Below are 23,301 nucleotides of genomic sequence, written 5' to 3'. Positions count from 1 at the left end.
TTGTCCTCTCATGAAGGGCTATGAACAGGGGTTGTCGTGACAACAGTTTGCTGACATTTTCTTTTCTTCTGTGTCTATGATTAAATTCCTTTACAAGAAATTGACTCTTTTGTAAATGTTAATGTTTAACTAGTTCAGAAACTGTAAGAGGCTTTGATATAGCCAGTCTTGAGCATACTCAATACATATGTATCTTATATTTTTAAAAGACTAGCTTTTAATAGGAAATTAAATTGAATTATGCCTTAAGGCACACAATTTAAAGCATTCAGTTATTCAGCCTTAATATACATACATATTATTTTCAGCATAATTTAATAATAATTGGAATTGTGGTTGGAATCATCATTCAGAATTGCTGTCTCCTCACCTCTTGCCACAAAGTTTCATTCTGTCTACCCCTCCACACTTTGTCTAAGAACTCTGTCAGTCTTATCAATATGCCTTAGCTTTTTTCAGACTGCACTAGACATAAACGAAAGGGGAGAAAATGGGCTTTTTGAAAATGATTGAATTTTGTATAAATGCAAACCTCATTTCCTATTTGGCTTTAGTGAATAAAATAATATTTGCAAAATCCTGCAATAGTGAGCATCATTTTTATCATTTTTAACATGAAGCCAATTCAATAGAAATGAGCTGAGATGAAGGACAATTAAACATAAGTCTGACTTTAGAGTGTTGTTGGCATTCCTAGAAAGGTCCCTTTTTCTGATCATATCTAACTTCTATTCATTTCCTCTGCTTTATATTGTTTTACTTACAGCTTCACATTATTTGGATTCTGAGAATTTATTATTTCTTCCTTATAAAGAGCTTAAAATAGTGAAACTTAAATATACAGGATAGTGACAGAAATAGGGCAGTCTCCAAAGTGCTGACTCTGATTTTTGCAGTTCAATTAAGGTGGCTATGAGATGCCCTTCTACTTGAGCCATATAGCTATAGCCTTCTTTCCATAAAATTGATATTTTTTTAGTCAATAAGTATTTATTGAGTATATACTATATGTCAAGCTTGGAATACAGCAGCAGTAAACAGAATAGAAAAAACAAAATCCCCACCCTACATAGTTTATATTCTAATTAGGTTTGTGTGGTGGAGGGAGGGGATAAGTGTGCTAAGAAATAGACAGTAAGGAAAAAAAAAGAATAATATAAATCATATTGGATTATGGTAAGTGCTAAGGAGAGACCCGAAGTTGAGAATGGGATGGTCATCAGGGAAAGTCTCTTTGAGAAGATAACATTTGATTAAAGCCCTAAAAGAGGTAAAAGAACAAGCCCTGTAGATATTTGGAGAAATATCTGTAGCCATGATTCTAAAGAAGGCAGTTAAGATTCCTGTAACCAGAAAGGGTTGGGCATAGTTAAAAACTAAGGGAAATCCAGAATTTAGAGTGTAGACTCTCACTCCTTCTTGTTGCAACTCTTGAGTACCTTGCTGAGCTACTGGATCACATGGAGGCTCAGCTGGATTTTATCTTTTTTTCCTGAGTGACAATAAAAATTATCCTAACCATTTGAGTTCTTAATACTTTTCAGACATTTTAAGATCTTTACATAAAGTGTTTTTTTTTAATCCTCTCATCAGTTCTCTGAGACAAACAATGGCATCTTATTTACCAAGGGAGGGCACTGAAATCTGTGCTCAGCTAGTGGAAAGCAGAGCCAGATAAAAACCCAGATCCAAAGCAAGGGGTCTGTCTGCCTCCAGCCTGTGAACTACTGACTGCTCTGCCATACAAATACACACACATCTTGAGATGCATGTATGGACATATTCATAGATAGGATGAATTACTTTTGTAGAGAGTTGACTTAAAAAAAATCACAACATGAGAGCTGCGAGTTAAGTTTTATTTGGGGCAAAATTAAGACTATAACCTGGGAGACAGCGTCTCAGATATCTCTGAGAAACTGCTCTAAAGAGGCAGGGAGGGGCTTCCCTGGTGGCGCAGTAGTTGAGAATCCGCCTGCCTATGCAGGGGACACAGGTTCGTGCCCCGGTCCGGGAAGATCCCACATGCCGTGGAGCGGCTGGGCCCGTGAGCCATGGCCGCTGAGACTGTGCGTCCAGAGCCTGTGCTCCACAACGGGAGAGGCCACAACAGTGAGAGGCCCGCGTACCACTAAAAAAAAAAAAAAAAAAAAAAAAAAAATGCGTACCACTAAAAAAAAATAATAATAATAATAATAATAAACAAACAAAAAAGAGGCAGGGGGAATTGTCAGTATATATGTGATTTTGGTGAAGGGGGAGTACATGAAATCAAGCACATATTTTTTTGCAGAAGTTTTCTGCTAGTCTTGTGAAGGTTACTGCTAGTCACGAGGAGCAGATGTCACCATGAAGGATTTTAGTGCTTTTCTAGATATGAGGAGATATAAGAACTCGGCTTATAAAATCGTCTTCTGAAAATATCTCTCTGAAGAATTGTTCTGCCAGTTTTTCCCAGGGCACAGAGTACCTCATTTCTGCTACCCACCCTGAATTCCTTTCAGCTGGTGTTAAAAGTTAGCAGCTGCAGCAGCACATGATTTAATCCTTGTAGAGGTAGATGGCAAGTTCCAATGTGCAAGTGCCAGTTTGTAGTAGACAATAGGACATTAAATTTTCAAAATAACATCAAAGATTTAGTAGTTTATTTTTAAGAGGCTCAATCTAAAATCTTCAGTCAAATCTGATATGACCTATAATTTCTGCTTTTTCACAAATACTATTAGAGAAAGCCCAGGTACGGGATGACAAGAAGTAAAGAAGACCTGTAAGAGTGCTTTCTACAGGCAGCTGTTGAGAAGACAAAATTCTGCTTTTGCATATGTAGATGTTTATTATAGACTCTTACCCCAAGAAGGGGTAAGAGTCTATAATATTGAATAAGGAAGGGTAGTGTTGGAGAGGAAGAAGTTATCCTCTACTTTTCTAGATTCATCTGGCTGGTCTAAGAATTAAATTAACATTAGACAGGAGAGGGCCGAACAAAATTTAATAACATGTATACATGGGAGAGACCCAGAAAAGCTGAGTAACTCTCCAAAATGGCTGAAATCCTCACCTTATATGTCATCTTCATTTAAAGCCAAAAGAGGAAGCTGGGGGTAGTGGTTTGGGAACTCAAAGGGGAAGAAGGCAATTTACATGGAGATACAAAAGCAAATGTTTGTAAACAAATTTTGCTGGGTCATACAGAGACAATGGGACATAGAGGGGAATTTTAACAGACTTTCTTAGGTTCCTTCCTGTCTACCACACTCAGTTCATACTATAGTCATCTATGGTGATAGCTCCTTTCCTGGAACAGTTCCTCTATCTATATTCCTTAGTCAGTTAGGGTGAAGATCAAAGTTTCTTCCTGAGAGTTTTGGGCCTGATTTTTTTCAACTCAAAATAATCCACATGCCAAAGGACATTTTCGGGTGACAAGTTTGCTCCCCTATAGTAGATAATAGTATCTAGTTCAAACTCAGTTGGGGCAGAAATTCTTCATTCATGCCTCTGACCAGATGGGCAAAGCATTTCCTTGAATTTTTTTTTTTTTTTTTTTTTTTTTTTTGGCTGTGTTGGGTGTTCATTGATATATGCAGGCTTTCTCTAGTTGTGGAAAGCAGGGGCTACTCTTCATTACAGTGTGTGGGCTTCTCATTGAGGTGGCTTCTCTTGTGGAACATGGGCTCTAGAATTGCGGGCTTCAGTAGTTATGGTGCTCTAGAGTGCAGTCTCAGTATTTGTGGCACATGGGTTTAGTTGCTACATGGCATGTGGGATCTTCCTGGACCAGGGATCAAACCTGTGTCCCCTGCATTGGCAGATGGATTCTTAACCACTACACCACCAGTGAAGCCCCCTTTGAACACATTCCTCTGTGACATTTTGTTGTCAGAGAGCTTCTATCCCAAAGAAAAACTGCTTCACGTTGAGTTTCTTTGGCCTGTTGTAACTTGATATCCTATCTGTTTCATCTTTATTACATTTTTAGTGAGAATACTGTATTGTCAGGAGAATCAAGTTCTGGTCCATTGTTGAACACTAACTAGCTTTACACTATAATGATTCATGTAACACCTTTTGGGTTTAAATTGTGACATGAACAGCATAGCAAGCCTTTTTTCTCTAATAGCCCTTCACTTATCTTACAGCCATTGTGCATACCATCCTGTCATAATGTCCATTACTTTTTTTAAATGAAATATAGTGGATTTACACAATTTTGTTAGTTTCAGATGTACAGCGAAGTGACTCATATATATATGTATATTTCAGATTATTTTCCATTATAAGTTATTACAAGATAATGAATATAGTACCCTGGGCTATACAGTAAATCTATTTTGCTTATCTATTTTATGTATAGTAGTTTGTATTTATTAATCCCATACTTCTAATTTATCCTTCTCCCCTCCCTTTTCCTGTTGGTAGCCATAAGTTTGTTTTCTATGTCTGTGAAACTTTCTGTTTTTTATATAGATTGGGTTGTATTATTTTTTAGATTCCACATAAGTAACATCATATATTTTTGTTTCTCTGACTTACATCACTTAGTATGATATTCTCTAGGTCTATCCATGTTGCTGCAAATGCCAATGTTTCATTCTTTCTTATGGCTGAGTAATATTCCATTGTATATGTATATATATATATATATATATATATTCTTAAACCAATGTTCTGTTGGTTGGGCACTTAGGTTGTTTACATGTTTTGGCTATTGTAAATAATGCTGCTATAAACATTGGGTTGCATGTATCTTTTCAAATTAGTGTTTTCATCTCTTTTGAATATATGCTTAGGAGTGGGATCACTGGATTGTACTGTAGCTCTATGTTTAGCTTTTTAAGGAACAACCATACTGTTTTCCATAGTGAGTGTACCAATTGACATTCCCACCAACAGTATAAGAAGGATCTATTTTCTCCACACCCTCTCCAGCATTTATTATTTGAACACGTTTTGATGATAGCCATTCTGACTGTGGTGAGGGGATACCTCATTGTGGTTCTAATTTACATTTCCCTAATAATTAGCAATGTGGAGAATCTTTTCATATGCCTGTTGACTATATGTATGTCTTCTATGGAGAAACATCAATTTAGGTCGTCTACCTATTTTTTTGATTGGGTTGTATGTTTTGTTGATATTGAATTATATGAGCTGTTTATATATTTTGGATAACAACCGCTTGTTGGTTGCATCCTTTGCAAACATTTTCTTCCATTCCATATGTTGTCTTTTCACTTTGTTTATGTCTTCCTTTGCTATGCAAAAGCTTTTAATTTTGATTAGGTCTCATTTGTTTACTTTTGCTTTTATTTCTTTTGCCTTTGGAGATTGGGCTAAGAAAATATTGCTACAATTCATGTCTGAGAATGTTTAGCCCATGTTTTCTTCTAGGAATTTTATGGTGTCTTGTCTTAAATTTAGGTATTTAAACCATTGGGGGTTTATTTTGTTTATGGTGTGAAGGAATGCTCTAATTTTGTTTTACATGTAACTGTCCAGCTTTCTCTTTACCACTTACTGCAGAGACTGTGTCCATTATACATTCTTGCCTCCTTTGTCATAGGTGTGTGGATTTATTTCTGGGCTCTGTATTCTACCCCTTTAATCTATATGCCTGCTTTTGTGCCAATACCATGTTTTGATTACTGTAGCTTTGTAGTATAGTCTGAAGTCAGGATGGGTTATGCATCCAGCTTTGTTTATTTTCCTGAGGATTTTTGTTGGAAATTTGGGGCCTTTTGTGCTTTCACATAAATTGTAGTATTATTTGTTTTAGTTTTGTGAAAAATGGCATGGGTGTTTTTATTGGGATTGTGTTAAATTTGTAGATTGCTTTGGGTAGTTTGGCCATTTTAACAATATTAATTCTTCCAGCCCAAGAGCTTAAGGTATCTTTCCATTTCTTTGAATCTTCTTCAGTTTTCTTTACCAATGTTTTATAGTTTTCAGCATATAGGTCTTTCAACTCCTTGGTTAAGTTTATTTCTAGTTTTTCTTTTACTCTTTTTACTTTTTCTTGATTTTATACAGGATTGTTTTGTTTTACTTCCTCTTTCTGATATTTCAGTTGTTAGTGTAAAGAAATGCAATAGATTTCTGTATATTAATCTTGTATCCTTCTACCTTGCTAAATTCATTTATTAGTTCTAATAGGTTTTGTGTGGAGTCTTTAGAATTCTCTATATAGAGTATAATGCCATTTCTGAAGAGTGACAGCTTTACCTCTTCCCTTCCAATTTGGATACTTTTATTTTTTTTCTTTTCTGCTGTGTCTAGCACTTCTAATACCATGTTGAACAGAAGTGGTGAGATTGGACATCTTTGTCTTGTTTCTAAATTTAGCAGGAAGTCTTTCAGCTTTTCAATGCTAACTATTATGTTAGCTGTGGGCTTACCATAAATCACTATTATGTTGAGATATGTTGCCTCTATACCCACTTTGGAGAAAATTTTTATCATTAATGAATGTTGAAATTTACTAAATGCTTTTTCTGTGTTTATTGAGATAATCATATGTTTTTTGTCTTTTATTGATGTGGTTTATCACATTGATTGATTTGTATGTGGTGAACCATCCTTGTGACACTGCAATGAATCCAACTTGATCATGGTATATGAACTTTTCTATTTATTGTTGGATTTGTTTTGCTAATATTTTGTTGAGAATTTTTCTCTCTATATTCATCAAAGATATTGGTCTCTAATTTTCTTTCTTATGATATCTTTGTCTGGTTTTGATATCAGGGTGATATTGGCCTTGTAGCATGAGTTCAAAAATGTTCATTCCTCTTCAATATTTGGAATAGTTTGAGAAGGATTGGTATAAGTTCTTCTTTCTATGTTTGGTAGAATTCCTAAGTTGAAGCCATCTGATCCTGACCTTTTATTTACAGGGAGTTTTTTAAAATTACAGGTTCTATTTTACTTCTAGTGATTGGTCTGTTCAAATTATCTGTTTCTTGAAATTTGTCCATTTCTTCTATGTTGTCCAATTTGTTGGCATATAACTGTTCATAGTATTCTCTTATGATATTTCATATTTTGGTGGTATCAGTAGTTATTTAACTCCTTTCATTACTTGTTAGGTTTATTTGGGTCCTATTTCTTTTCTTCTTGGTGAACTCGGCCAGATGTTTTTGATTTTGTTTATCTTTTCAACAAAAGCAGCTCATAGTTTTACTGATCTTTTCTATTTTTTTAATCTCCATTTCACTTATTTCCTCTCTGATCTTTATTCCTTCCTCCTGCTGTTGACTTTACATTTTGATTGTTCTGTTTTTATCCAATTATTTTAGGTGATAAGTTGGGTTGTTTGAGATTTTTTTTTGGTTCTTCAGGAAGGTCTGTATCACTATGAACTTGCCTCTTAGAACTGCTTTTTCTGCATATTTTGTAGAGTTGTGTTCTAATTGCCATTTGTTTTGAGGTATTTTCTGATTTCCTCTTTGACATTATCACTGACCCATTGGTTTTTTAGTAGCATGTTGTTTAACCTCTATATGTTCATTTTTCCCCCCCCATTATTTCTTGTGGTTTATTTCTAGTTGCATACAATTGTGGTCAGGGAAGATACTTGAAATAATTTCTATTCTCTTAAATTTGTTGATACTTGTTTTGTGTCTTAGTATGTGGTCTATTTCATGCATGCTTAAAAAGAATGTTTATTCTTTTTTTCTTTCTTTACTTTTCTTTTTTTTTTTTTTTTTTTTGAAGTAATGAGATATCAGTGAAGTCCAACAGGTGTATTGTGCCATTTAGGATCTCTGTTGCCTTATTGACATTCTGTCTGGAACATCTGTCCATTGGTGTCAGTGTTGAAGTCTTCTATTTTTGTGTTCCTGTCAATTTCTTCATTTATGTTTGTGAGTTTTTGTTTTATATATTTATGTGTTCCTATGTTAAGTGCATATATGTTAGCAAGTGTACTATTTTTTTTTGGTTTTGATCCTTTTATTATTATATAATGTGCTTCTTCATCTTTCTTTATGGACTTTGAGTATTGCTACTCCCACTGTCTTGTTATTTCCATTTGCATGAAATATCTTTTTTCCATCCCATCACTTTATAACTGCATGGTTTCTTTTGCCCTGAAATGAGTCTCTTATATGCAGCATATTATTGTAGGTTCTTTTTTATTTAATTCAATCTAACACTGTTTTCTTTTGATTGGAACTTTTAGTCTATTTACATTTAAAGTAGTTATTGATACTTGTATAATTATTACCATTTTAAAATTTGTTTTCTGGTTAATTTTGTAGTTTTTCTTTGTTCATTTCTTCTTTTTTGTGGTTTGATAGTTTTATATTATATTTGAGTTCCTTTCTTTGGAGTTTTTGTAAGTCTATTGTATTTTTTTTATTTGTGATTACCTTGGTTTTCTTTATTTGTTGTTTTGTTTTGTTGTTTATTTATTTATTTATTTAAACATCTTTATTGGAGTATAACTGTTTTACAATGGTGTGTTAGTTTCTGCTTTACAACAAAGTGAATCAGTTATACATATACATATGTTCCCATATCTCTTCCCTCTTGCATCTCCCTCCCTTCCACCATCATTATCCCACCCCTCTAGGTGGTCGCAAAGCACTAAGCTGATCTCCCTGTGCTATGTGGCTGCTTCCCACTAGCTATTTTACATTTGGAAGTGTATATATGTCCATGCCACTCTCTCACTTCATCACAGCTTACCCTTCCCCCTCCACATATCCTCAAGTCCATCCTCAAGTCCTACTCCTAGTCATTTCATGACATTTCTTTTCTCTTAGAATCCATATATATGTGTTAGCATACAGTACTTGTTTTTCTCCTTCTGACTTAATTCACTCTGTATGACAGACTCCAGGTCTATCCACCTCATTACAAATAATTCAGTTTCATTTCTTTTTATGGCTGAGTAATATTCCATTGTATATATGTGCCACATCTTCTTTATCCATTCATCTGTTGATGGACATGAAGGTTGCTTCCATGTCCTGGCTATTGTAAATAGAGCTGCAATGAACATTTTGGTACATGACTCTTTTTGAATTATGGTTTTCTCAGGGTATATGCCCAGTAGTAAGATTGTGGGGTCATATGGAGATTTTTAAGGAACCTCCATACTGTTCTCCATAGTCGCTGTATCAATTTACATTCCCACCAGCAGTGCAAGAGTGTTCCCTTTTCTCCACACCCTCTCTAGCATTTATTGTTTCTAGATTTTTGGATGATGGCCATTCTGACCACTGTGAGATGATATCTCATTGTAGTTTTGATTTGCATTTCTCTAATGATTGATGTTGAGCATTCTTTCATGTGTTTTTTGGCAGCCTGTATATCTTATTTGGAGAAATGTCTATTTCTTCTGCCCATTTTTGGATTGGGTTGTTTGTTTTTATGTTATTGAGCTGCATGAGTTGCTTATAAACTTTGGAGATTAATCCTTTGCCAGTTGCTTCATTTGCAAATATATTCTCCCATTCTGAGGGTTGTCTTTGGTCTTGTTTATGGTATCCTTTGCTGTGCAAAAGCTTTTAAGTTTCATTAGGTCCCATTTGTTTATTTTTGTTTTTATTTCCATTTCTCTAAGAGGTGTGTCAAAAAGGATTTTGCTGTGATTTATGTCATAGAGTGGTCTGCCTATGTTTTCCTCTAAGAGTTTGATACTGTCTGGCCTTACATGTAGGTATTTAACCAATTTTGAGTTGAGTTTTGTGTACGGTGTTAGGGAGTGTTCTGATTTCATACTTTTACATGTTCCCATCCAGTTTTCCCAGCACCGCTTATTGAAGAGGATGTATTTTCTCCACTGTATATTCTTGTCTCCTTTATCAAAGATAAGTGACCATATGCTTGTGGGTTTATCTCTGAGCTTTCTATCCTGTTCCATGGAGCTATATTTATGTTTTTGTGCCAGTACCATACTGTCTTCATTACTGTAGCTTTGTAGTATAGTCTGAAGTCAGTGAGTCTGATTCCTCCAGCTCCATTTTTCGTTCTCAAGATTGCTTTGGCTATTCGGGGTCTTTTGTGTTTCCTTACAAATTGTGCAATTTTTTGTTCTAGTTCTGTAAAAAATGCCAATGGTAGTTTGATAGAGTTTGCAGTGAATCTGTATATTGCTTTGGGTAGTAGAGTCATTTTCACAGTGTTGATTCTTCCAATCCAAGAACATGGTATATCTCTCCATCTATTTGTATCATATTTAATTTTTTTCATCAGTGTCTCATAATTTTCTGCATACAGGTATTTTTTCTCCTTAGGTATGTTTATTTCTAGATGTTTCATTCTTTTTGTTGCAATGGTAAATGGGAGTGTTTTCTTAATTTCACTCTCAGATTTTTCATTGTTACATAGAAAGAAAACTACAGGCCAAATCACTGATGAACATAGATGCAAAAATCCTCAACAAAATACTAGCAAACAGAATTCAACAGTTCATTAAATGGATCATACACTATTATCAATTGGGGTTTATCCCAGTAATGCAAGGATTCTTCAATATACTCAAATCAATCAACGTGATACACCATATCAACAAACTGAAGGAGAAAAACCATATGATCATCTCAATAGATGCAGAGAAAGCTTTTGACAAAATTCGACACCCATTTATGATAAAAACCCTGCAGAAAGTAGGCATAGAAGGAACTTTCCTCAACATAATTAAGGCCATGTATGACAAACCAACAGCCAACAGCCAATATCGTTCTCAGTGGTGAAAAACTGAAACCATTTCCACTAAGATCAGGAACAATACAAGGTTGCCTATTCTCACCACTCTTATTCAACATAGTTTTGGAAGTTCTAGCCACAGCAATCAGAGAAGAAAAATAAATAAAAGGCATTCAAATCAGAAAAGAAGAAGTAAAACTGTCACTGTTTGCAGATGACATGATACTATACATAGAGAATCCTAAGGATGCTACCAGAAAACTACGAGAGCTAATCAATGAATGTGGTAAAGTTGCAGGATACAAAATTAATGCACAGAAATCTCTGGCATTCTTATACACTAACCTTGGTTTTCAAGTATGATATCCCATACCTATATCAACTTGCTTTAGATTGATACTTGTATATGTTCAAACACATTCTGAGGTCCACTTTTTTTATTCTTCTCCCCCACACTTTGTGATTTTGATGTCCTATTTTACATTTTCATGTTTATATTTTGCTGGTGATTGTACTTCTAATTGCTATTACATATATATATTTTTAATATATGTTCTGGCTTATTTAAGTGATCTTGCATTCTTTTATATATTTGCCTTTCCTATTGTGATTTTCCCTTTCCTGTAGATTCTTGCTCCTTTTCTATTTAGAGAAAACCTTTCAATAGTTCTTTTAGGTTAGGTTTAGTACTGCTGTATTCTTTAACTCTTCCTTGTCTGAGAAATTCTTTATCTCTCCTTCTACTCTAAATGATAATCTATCTGGGTAGAGTATCCTAGGTTCCAGGGCTTTTTTCCCTTTCTGGACTTTGAATATATCATGCCACTCCCTTCTGGCCTGCAATATTTCTTCATAGGAATCAGCTGATAACTTTATGTGGGTTCCATTCTAACTGAACCTTTCTTTTCTCCTGCTGCCGTTAGTAACCTCTGTTTAACTTTTGCCATTTTAATTATGATGTGTCTTGGGGTGGGTTTGTTTGGGTTCATCTTGTTTGGGAACACCTCAACCACATGCTTCTTCTATGAAGATATCTGCTTCCTTCCTTAGGAAGTTTTCAGCATAACTTCTTCAAATATATATATTTGTTTTTTACAGTTCACATTGTGTTCAAGATTTTTTTAACACCTTTATTGGAGTATAATTGATTTACAATGGTGTGTTAGTTTCTGTTTATAAAAAAGTGAATCAGCTGTACATATACATATATACCCATATCTTCTTCCTCTTGTGTCTCCCTCCCACCTTCCCTATCCCACATCTCTAGATGGAAACAAAGCACCAAGCTGATTTCCCTGTGCTCTGTGGCTGCTTCACACTAGCTATCTTTTTTAATGTTTGGTAGTGCATATATGTCCATTCCACTCTCTCACTTCATCACAGTTTACCCTTCCTCTTCCCCATGTCCTCAAGTCCATTCTCTACATCTGTGTCTTTATTCCTGTCCTGCCCCTAGGCTATTCAGAACATTTTTTTAGATTCCATATATATGTGTTAGCATATGGTATTTGTTTTTCTCTTTTTTTTTTTTTTTTTGCGGTATGCGGGCCTCTCACTGTTGTGGCCTCTCCCGTTGCGGAGCACAGGCTCCGGACGCGCAGGCCTAGCAGCCATGGCTCACGGGCTTAGTTGCTCCGCGGCATGTGGGATCTTCCCGGACCAGGGCACGAACCCGTGTCCCCTGCATCGGCAGGCGGATTCTCAACCACTGCGCCACCAGGGAAGCCCCTGTTTTTCTCTTTCTGACTTACTTCACTCTGTATGACAGACTCTACGTCCATCCACCTGACTACAAGTAACTCAGTTTTGTTTATTTGTATGGCTGAATAATATTCCATTGTATATATATGCCACATCTCCTTTATCCATTCATCTGTCTATGGACAATTAAGTTGCTTCCATATCCTGGCTATTGTATATAGAGTTGCAATGAACATTGTGGTACATGACAAATTTTTTTTTTTTTGTACATTGACACAATGTTTTACTTTTTTTTAACATGACACTTTTTGAATTACGGTTTTCCCAGGGTATATGTCCACTAGTGAGATTTCTTGGTCGTATGATAGTTCTATTTTTAGATTATAAGGGATCTTCATACTGTTCTCCATAGTGGCTGTATCAATGTACACTCCCTTCAACAGTACAAGAGGGTTCCCTTTTCTTCACACCCTCTCCAGCATTTATTGCTCGTAGATTTTTAATGATGGCCATTCTGACTGGTATGAGGTGACACCTCATTGTAGTTTTGATTTGCATTTCTCTAATGATTAGTGATTTTGAGCATTCTTTCATGTTTTTATTGGCCACCTCTTTGGAGAAATGTCTATTTAGGTCTTCTGTCCTTTCTGGGGAATGGCTTCTTTGTTTTTTTGATAATGAGTTGCATGATCTACTTGTAAATTTTGCAAATTAATGCTTTGTCAGTTGTTTCATTTGCAAATATTTTCTCCCATTCTGAGGGTTGTCTTTTCACTTTATTTATGGTTTCCTTTGTGTGGAAAAGATTTTAAGTTTCATTATGTCCCATTTGTTTATTTTTGTCTTTATTTCCATTTCTCTAGGAGTTGAGTCAAAAAAAAATCTTGCAGTGGTTAATGTCATAGAATGCTCTGCCTATGTTTTCCTCTAAGGGTTTTATAGTGTCTGGCATTACGTTTAGGTCTTTAATCCATTTGGAATTTATTTTTGTGTATGGGGTTAGGAAGTGTTCTAATTTCATTCTTTTACATGTAGCTGTCCAGTTTTCAAAGCACCACTTACTGAAGAAGCTGTCATTTCTCCATTAGATATTCTTGCCACCTTTATGAAAGATAAGGTGGCCACATGTGCATGGGTTTATCTGTGGACTTTCTATCCTGTTCCATTGATCTATATTTCTGTTTTTGTGCCAGTACCATACTGTCTTGATTACTGTAGCCTTGTAGTAGAGTCTGATGTCAGGGAGTCTGATTCCTCCAACTCCGTTTTCCTTTCTCAAGGTTGCTCTGGCTATTTGGGTTCTTTTGTGATTCCATACACATTGTGAAATGTATTTTTCTAGTTCTCTGAAAAATGCCAGTGGTAGTTTGATAGGGATTTCATTGAATCTGTAGATTGCTTTGGGTAGTACAGTCATTTTTACAATGTTGATCTGTCTACTCCAAGAACATGTTCTATCTCTCCATCTCTTTAATTTTTTTCATCAGTGTCATAATTTTCTGTATACAATTATTTTGCCTCCTTACGTAGGTTTATTCCTAGGTATTTTATTCTTTTTTGTTGCAGTGGTAAATGGTAGTGTTTCCTTAATTTCTCTTTCAGATTTTTCATCATTAGTGTATAGGAATGCAAGAGATTTCTGTGCGTTAACTTTTTATCCTGCTAGTTTACCAAATTCATTCTTTAGCTCCAGCAGTTTTCTGGTATCATCTTTAGGATAGATTCTCTATCTATAGTATCATGTCATCTGCAAACAGTGACAGTTTTACTTCTTTTCCGACTTGAATTCCTTTTATTTCTTGTTCTTCTCTGCTGTAGCTAAAACTTCCAAAAGTGTGTTGAATAATAGCAGGGAGAGTGGGCAACCTTTTCTTGTTTTTGATCCTAGTGGAAATGTTTTCAGCTTTTCACCATCGAGAATGATGTTGTCTGTTGGTTTGTTTTATATTTCCTTTATTATGGTGGGGTAAGTTCCCTCTATGCCTACTTTCTGGAGGGTTTTATCATAAATGGGTGTTGAATTTTGTCAATAACATTTTCTGCATCTATTGAGTCAATTACGTGGATTTTCTCCTTCAGTTTCTTCATATGGTGTATCGCATTGATTGATTTGCATACATTGAAGAATCCTTGCATTCCTGGGATAAACCCCACTTGATCATGGTATATGATCCTTCTATTTTGTCTCATTTGAGAATTGCTACACCATCTTTCCTTTGATTTCAATTTGCGTGGAATATCTTTTTCTATCCCCTCAGTTTCTGTCTCTATGCGTCCCTAGGTCTGAAGTGGGTCTCTTGCAGACAGCATATATATGAGTCTTGTTTTTGTATCCATTCAGCCAGTCTGTGTCTTTTGCTTGGAACACTTATTCTGTTTACATTTAAGGTAATTATAGATATGTATGTTCCTTTTATCATTTTCTTAATTTGGGGGGGTTTGTTACAGTCATTCTTTTCTTTCTCTTGTGTTTCCTGCCTAGAGAAGTTCCTTTAGCATTTGTTGTAAAGCTGACTTGGTGGTGCTGAATTCTATTAGCTTTTGCTTGCCTGTAAAAGTTTTAATTTCTCTGTCAAATCTGAATAAGATCCTTGATGAATAGAGTCATCTTGGTTGTAAGTTTTTCCCTTTCATCACTTTAAATATGTCTTACCATGCCCTTCTGGCTTGCAGAGTTTCTGTTGTCATATTAGCTGTTAACCTTATGGTGATTCACTTTCATGGTATTTGCTGCTTTTTCCTTGATGATTTTCATATTTTTTTGTATTTTTTTTTTTTTTTTTTTTTTTTTTTTTTTTTTTTCCGTATGCGGGCCTCTCACTGTTGTGGCCTCTCCCATTGCGGAGCACAGGCTCCGGACGCGCAGGCCCAGCGGCCATGGCTCACGGGCTCAGTCGCTCCGCGGCATGTGGGATCTTCCCGGACCAGGGCACGAACCCGTGTCTCCTGCATCGGCAGGCGGATTCTCAACCGCTGCGCCACCAGGGAAGCCCTGTATTTAATTTTTGATAGCTTGATTAATATGTGTCTTTTTGCATTTCTCCTTTGATTTATTCTGTATGGGACTCTCTGTGCTCCCTGGACTTCACTGACTATTTCCTTTCACTTATTAGGGAAGTTTTCAAGTATAATCTCCTGAAATATTTTCTCAGTCCATTTCTTTTTCTCTAGTTGTTCTGGTACCCTTATAATTCTAATGTTTGTACATTTAACATTTAATATTGTATCTCCTAGACTGTCCTCCACTGTTTTCATTCTTGTTTTCTTTATTCTGCTCTGTGGTAATTATTTCCACTATTTTATCCTATAGCTCACTTATCCATTGTTCTGCCTCAGTTGTTCTGCTATTGACTCCTTCCAGAGAAGTTTAAATTTCATTTATTGTGTTATTCATCAATGTTTGTTTTCTCTTTAGTTCTTCAACTCCTTTTTAAACGTTTCTTGTATTTTCTCCTTTCTATTTCCAAGATTTTGGATCATCTTTACTATCATTACCCTGAATTCTTTTTCAGGTAGACTGCCTCTTTACTCTTCATTTGTTTAGTCTGGTGGAGTTTTACCTCCCTCCTTCATCTTCTGTATATTTCTTTGTCTTCTCATTTTGCTGAGCTTACTCTTTTTGGGGTCTCTTTTTCACAGGCTGCACGTTCATAGTTTCCATTGTTTTTAGGTCTGCCCCTGGCAGGAAATGTTCATTCAGTGGTGTGTCTAGGCTTCTTGGTGGAGAGGATGGGTTCCTGTGTTCTGGTGGATGAGGCTAGATCTTGTTCTTGTGAGAAGGATCACATCCAGTGGTGTGTTTTCTGGTGTCTGTGAACTTATTATGATTTTAGGCAGCCTCTCTGTTAATGGAGGTATTGTGTTCCTGTCTTGCTAGTTGTTTGGCATAGGGTGTTCAGCACCATAGTTTGCTGCTCATTGAGTGTACCTGGGTCTTAGTATTGAAGTGGAGATCTCTGAGAGAGCTTTTCCATTTGATATTACATGGTGCTGTGAGGTCTCTGGTGCACCAATGTCCTAAACTCAGCTCTTCCACCTCAGAGGCTCAGGCCTGACACCAGCCTGAGCACCCAAGATTCTGTCAGCCACATGGCTCAGAAGAAAAAGGGAGAATAAGAAAAGAAAGAATGAAAAAAGTAAAATAATTTAAAAATTATTAAGAGTAATTAAAAAATAATGGAAGAAAGAAAGAAGAGAGCCACCAAATCTAAAAACAAATCCATCAATGATAACAAGCCCTAAAAACTATACAACAACAACAACAACAGCAAAGACTGACTGAACCCTAGGACAAATGTTAAAAGCAAAGCTATACCAACAAAATCTCATAAAGAAGCCTACATATACACACTCACAAAAAGAGAAAAAGGAAAAAATTATATATATATATATTAAAAAACAGAAGAGAAAAACCAAATCAATAAACAAGACTACCAATGATGATAAGCTCTAAATACTTAACTAAGATAAACATAATACCAGAAATAAATTAGATGCAGAAAGTGAACCCCAAGTCTACAGTTGCTCCCAAAGTCCACTGTCTCAGTTTTGGGATGATTCATTGTCTATTTGGGTATTTCACAGATGCAAGCTACATCAAGTTGATTGTGAAGATTTAATATGCTGCTTCTGAGGCTGCTGGGAGAAATTTCCCTTTCTCTTCTTTTTTTGTTTTTACAGTTTCTGGGGTTCAGCTTCGGATTTGTTGCTGCCTCTGTGTGTAGGTTGCTTGAGGGCATCTCTTCCCCGCCCAGACAGGATGGGGTTAAAGTAGCAGCTGATTAGGGGACTCTGGCTCTCTCAGGCATGGAGGAGGAAGGGATATAGAATATGGGGAGATCCTGCAGCAGTAGAGGTTGGTGTGACCTTGTAACAGCTTGAGGCATTCTGTATGCTCTTTTGGGAAATTGTCCCTGGATCACAGGACCTTGGCAGTGGTGGGCTGCACACACTTCCAGAAGGGGAGTTGTGGATAGTGACCTGTGCTTGCACACAGACTTCTTGGTGTCTGCCATAGTAGCCTTAGCATTTCATGCCCATCTGTGGTGTCTGCACTGATAGTCATGGCTCACCCCTCTCTCTGGTGCTACTTTAGACAGTGCTTTGAATCCCCTCTCCTTGCACACCTCAAATCAATGGTCTCTGGCCTCTTTGGCAGTTCCAGACATTTTCCTGGACTCCCTCCCAGCTAGCTATGGCACACTAACCCCTTTCAGTCTGTGTTCACACAGCCAACCCCAGTCCTCTCTCTGGGATCCGACATCCGAAGCCCAAGCCTCAGCTCCCAGCCCCCACCTGCCCCAGTGGGTGAGCAGAAAAGCCTCTCTGGCTGGTGAGTGCTGGTTGGCACCAATCATCTCTGCAGGAATATCTCCACTTTTCCCTCTGCACCCCTGTTGCTCTGCTGTCCTCCGTGGCTCTGAACCTTTCCCCCCGCCCACCCCCCATGTCTACCAGTGAAGGGGTTTCCTAGTGTGTGGAAACTTTTCCTCCTTTACAGCTCCCTCCCACAGGTGCAGGTCCCATCTCTATTCTTCTGTCTCTGTTTATTTCGTTTTTTCTTTTGCCCTACTCAGGTACATGGGGAGTTTCTTGCCTTTTGGGAAGTCTTAGGTCTTCAGCCAGCATTCAGTAGGTGTTCTGTAGGAGTTGTTCCACATGTAGATGTATTTCTGATGTATTTGTAGGGAGGAAGGTGACCTCCACATCTTACTCCTCTGCCATCTTGAAGGTACCCTTCAAATGCATTTTTTATCCCCTTCTCTCTCTCTTCTCCTTCTGGAACATGTAATATGCATAATTCAGCACTGTTATATTAGTCAATATATCTCATATGTTGCTTTTTAAAAAAATTTGTCTTTGTGTCTGCTGGTCTGATTGGGTGATTTCCATTATTCTATCTTCCAGAATATTTATTCATTCTTCTGGGCTATTTAGTCTGTTATTACTCTAGATTGGTTTTTATGTTGTCAATTGAGTTGTCTAATTTTTACTGGTTCCTCTTTATAGTTTCAAGTTCCTTGCTGCAGTGATGTGCATTTCTATCGATAATCTTTTTAAACTCCTTTAGTATTTTATTACTACCTTTCTGAACTTGTGATCTAGTAAACTGGGAAGGTCCATTTCTTTATGTGTTCTTTCAGGGGATTTCTTTTATTTATTTATTTATTTACTTATTTACTTACTTACTTATTTATTTATTTATTTATTTTACTTGGGAGTAGTTCTCCTTTTTCACTTTACTTAACTCTGTCTCTATTAATTTATGAGAAACAGTTATCTACTGTGATCTTAAAGGGATGTTTTTATGTAGGAGCAAAAATAGTCTAATATTTTTGGTGTGAGGGCTGTTTTTGGTATGGATGAAGCCATATTTTCCCTCAAAGTGTGCTGGCCATTATTCCCTTGATAGAGTGTTTTATTGGCATTGTGGTATCCAGAGCTTGCACTGGATATTGGATGGGGTCTCCTCTTTATTCTATGACTCACACAGTCCTGTTAGGGGTGTGGTCTGCTCCCCAGTCACTGGAGTAGAAGCCCTGGGGCTTGTGTTCAATAAGGCTCTGTTGGCCTTAAGTGCATGCTCTGTCCCAAAGGAAGTAAGCATTGATGCTAGAGGCTTGTATGGTCACAGAAAACCCATGCATTGACAGCGCAGGCATCCACAATTCTGCCCAGAAGTAGCCCAAGGTCACTTCCTGTTCTTCATTTTTTTCCCCAGATCTAGTATTAGGCTGGTGCTGGAGGCCAGGACACTGTGGTTGCAGGAGTCAAGTGGTCTTACTGCTTCCTTGGACCTGGAGTGCCCTTGTGGCAGGCCTCTCCCAGGACCTGTCTGCCCCAGATCCTGATCTAAGCGGCAGTGTGTGGTAGACAGAACATGAGTGCTTATACCAGGAGCCAAACCACTGCATACTCCTGTCCAAGGGATGTCCTCCCTAGATGTGCTCTTCTGTGGTGCTACACTATGTGTGCGCCAACAAAATCTACCACTGCTGGACATGCTCGTACTGTGTGAGAATTATTAATGTGCTCTGATGGTGAACCCATACCTGATGTGTGCATGCTGGCAATGAGCTCCAAGGTTTGGCTTAGAACACACCTCAGGCCCTCCTAGGTGCTGCACGTACTAATAGCTCTGTCCAGGGCATATTTCAGGCTGGGAAGTGCAACGAGATGGAAACCATCAGAGCCAGTCTAGCAAGCCAGCGTTTGTGCACTCCTTGTGAGCAGAGTGCAGGCCCCTCCAGTCCCCTCTATCTGTCCCAGTGGACATCCCAGCAGGCAAAGGGTCTCTCCATGGCAAGGTCCTGCCCATATCTACTTTCCCTCCTTCACAGATCCCTCCCAGGATCTCTAGTCCCACCCTGATGTCTTTTTTCTCCCATACTACCTGGTTTTGCACTTTTTGTTGTGTAAGAGGCCTTATGCCCACCTCCAGTTGGTTTTCTGAGAGAATTCCTCTATATGTAGATGTATTTTTAATGCATTGTTGGGGGAGGCAAACTCCACATCCTCCTACTCTGCCATCTTGATCCTCTCATCATGTCTATTTCTATAGATGCACAAAATCTATGTTTATTAGACTGTATTGGAGATTAAAATAATGTCTAGAGCAGGTAGTATGTATCATTTCTTCTAAGACACTGAATTTTTTTAAAATAATATTACGTTTCTATTTTCTGTGTCAGGTGAGGTAAAGGTTACCTAGATGTTGACTTCTTATCAGGAAATCCAGCCTAATATTGCCATCAAGCAATGTGAAAAACATTTGTGTTTTTCAAACAAACATTCCTTACTTTCCAAAAGATACATTCTCCTAAAAGCATACAAATAGAAAAGAGTCTTTCTGTATTCAGGTCCAATTTCATACTCACCCCCAGCATATTGCACTTCATGGACAGTTAAACATTCTGTTTTTTAAGTTAATACTGTGGATAATTATTTTGCATTGCTAATATTTAACTTGCTAATTTCAACCTTCCAGGCTAATATTTTAAATCATAGTCTGGCCTCATCCCATTCCTCTAACCATATCTCTGCTCTGCACAAACCTAAGCTCTCTACAAACCTAAGCTCTCCACATACTGAGACATTTCTCTCCCTGACCACTCTGTTTTCCAGGTGTGTTCTTGCTTCTAGATCTTTGCCCAAGCCTGGTCTGCTTATTTCCTTCAACAAGTTGTCCTTCCAGATATAGCTAAATTCCCACCTTTACAAGAAAACCTTTCCTGATCACTGCAACCTCTATAAATCTATAACCTCTGAATTCCAGAAACTCTAAAATTTGTTTTTATGGATATGTTCAACATCCCCCAATAACTTGTAAGTTCCCTTAAACACATTGGTACTTATCTTGTGTACATGTCAAATATTACTGGTTCCACATAATGTCTACCACACCCTAACTTCCAGAAGAGACCAGAAACAAGTATGGATACAAAGTTGAGGCAAAACAAGGAGAAGGGTGAGGGGCATCCTGGACCCCTGCTCCTTCAGACATTACTGGCCTCAACAATGGAGCTTTGGGCCTAGGAGAGCTAGAAACAGTCTCAGATTTTCTTTCTTAATAGTTTTCTGATTTGTTTCTCTATGATTATGCCACTTTTACCTGAAGTTCATCAGTCTTTGTTTGGAGGCACCTGTAGAGCCAAGGGAGGCCAGTGTACAGTCTAAGAAGGGACATGGACAATCTAAAGGGTGTGCCTTGGCTGGACTATGGGATACCCGCCATAATTAAAATTAATTTCAGTGACAGAACAAAGTCAAGTCAGATATATTTCACTCTGTTTGGATACTTAGCATTCTCTCTCAAGCAAGCATCAAAGATAATTTGTTTCACTTAAAAAGAAACCAAGTGTCTTGATGTAGCTTTATAAATATTGTTCTAAGTGAGTCTCAGATTATTTATAGAAATTTAGAGCTTTATAATCATAAATTCAATCCTTTAACTTTTCAAATGAAAAATTAAAAAACAAAACAAAACAAAGGGTTTGTAAAAGTCACTCATGTTCATGTGTTAATGGAATGCTGGAGTTGAGGAGACTTTTGTGTGTGGTATTTTATTTCTGTTTTGGGGTTGTGTGGTTTTGACCTATAAAACTGTATATAAGACAAAGATTATTGAACTGAAAAATTGTGAAATTTTTGGTAGCCAAGAGACAAAACATAAGAAAATGTACATCACCTTGATGCTTTCATCTGTATTAAGACAAAACTTATTTGCAAATGGAAAATTTCCAGGTTTTTCTATAGGACTGGAAAGATGTCCAATGGTCATCTGTAAGTGGAGCTGTGATGAAAACTAAAGCCATGGAGTAACTGCAAGTGAGGAAGATGTGATTTATGACAAGTGAGTCCAAAGGCAGATGCTTCCCCATCTCTGAACTCAATGCTATTTTTCCATTGTGTATTCTCAGCTCCAGCAGCATGTTTAAGCAAGCTAGAGATATGCTATGTTTAAAAGTAAGTTTGGAATGTATAATCTGGTTTCATCAGGCTCACTATATGTCAATGAATTCGTTTTTGGACTTCTTATCTAACAGGAAAATGAGGTATCTTCCATGTTTGAATTTCAGAACTCTTGTCAAGTTAGAATATGAGAAAGACTCCTGAGCTTTAGTATGCTGGTTCAGCTTTTAAAAAATTGCCTTCTGTCATATGTCTGGCTCCTGTCACAGGGACAGTAAACATCATTCACTATCATCACAAGAGAGATAAAAATATTTTTGGATATTACAACTTCATCAAAATATTTGTTAATTTCCATCTCAAAAAAAATCAGAGAGGGAACTGAGGCATAAAGCTTTAAATTTCACTTATTATTCACCACATTCAGTTCTTATTTTTCTATTTATTTATTATGAACTAAGATTTCTGTGTCTCATTGACTTTGAGGCCACCAATCTTTATTGAGTTCCTACCCTGTGCCAGAACACCTTCATCTGTTAGAGAATGTATGCACATTTCCTAATTCTTCACCTCAACTCTGCAAAGGCAACTTATTTAATGCCCATTCTACTGATGAAAGCAATGAGGTCCAAGGAGTGTCTAAGTGTTGTCCAAGGCCACACACCTGATAAAGGATAAATGTAGAACTTGAATCCAAAACTTTCAGATTCCTCACACAATCCTGTCTCTTAGTTACTGGTTCTGAGTTTCACAATTAGGTGGGTTTTTTGTGGAACATTTGAATGTTTGATCACACTGACACAGACATATAGCCCAGAGTAACCTCAAATTAATGACAAAATACCTTCCTCCCCTTTTACTGCATTCCTGCTGCTTTGTTTTTTCTGTCATTACATTTGAAAAATTAACATTGACAATAAAACACAAATTTTGTTTTTCAAAACCTATTATATGCATATTTCATCTAACACTTTCAAAAGCAAAGTAGAAAGGGGAACTCTAAGTCTCCCAATTTACTGCAGAGGAAACTTCTTAAAATCCAAAGCAACTGATTGGTGACTGGCTTAAGATCACTTGTTGTCACTCACTTATTTGCTCTAAGGACAATACTCTTATTTCCATCATGTCCTATGTACTTTCCTGGGGTTACTTTTTCTTAAAGAGATAACCATATAGTTTATTATCCAAGCCTAGACACTCTTAAAAAAGAAAGGAGCTTCTTTTAATAATTAAAGTAGAGAAACAATGTCACAAAGCTACTGGGGAGGCAACTTCAACTGCCGAGGTGGAGATATATAGGCCCAATCCCAAGTTGGCCACAATCAAAGGGCCAGAAACCTGATTATTTTCTGACTTGTTCATCTTCCAGCCATATGACTGACAGGGTCCTGGTAATCTGGCCGGGTGTCAGGTCTGAGCCTCTGAGATGGGAGAACTGAGTTTTGGACATTGGACCATGAGACACTGCACAGTCCCACATGATAACAATTGGTGAGAGATCTCCCAGAGATCTCCATCTCAATGCAAAGACCCAGC

The 23,301-nt window shown here is 37.1% G+C and overlaps 1 protein-coding gene across 1 annotated transcript in view; it reads right to left on the bottom strand.

Moving 5' to 3' along the window:
* Positions 1-23,301, bottom strand: part of RIT2 (Ras like without CAAX 2) — a 595,054-nt gene that overhangs the window by 510,951 nt on the left and 60,802 nt on the right. Inside the window, 1 exon segment of the mRNA XM_059039643.1 lies at positions 22,430-22,451. Within this exon segment, the coding sequence (XP_058895626.1) occupies positions 22,430-22,451 (22 nt within the window).

This window comes from Kogia breviceps, chromosome 15 (genome assembly GCF_026419965.1).
Source record: "Kogia breviceps isolate mKogBre1 chromosome 15, mKogBre1 haplotype 1, whole genome shotgun sequence".
NCBI classification, from domain to species: domain Eukaryota; kingdom Metazoa; phylum Chordata; class Mammalia; order Artiodactyla; family Physeteridae; genus Kogia; species Kogia breviceps.
The sequence above is the reverse complement of the archived record's forward strand: the minus strand, read 5'-3'. Positions and strand labels throughout refer to the sequence as shown.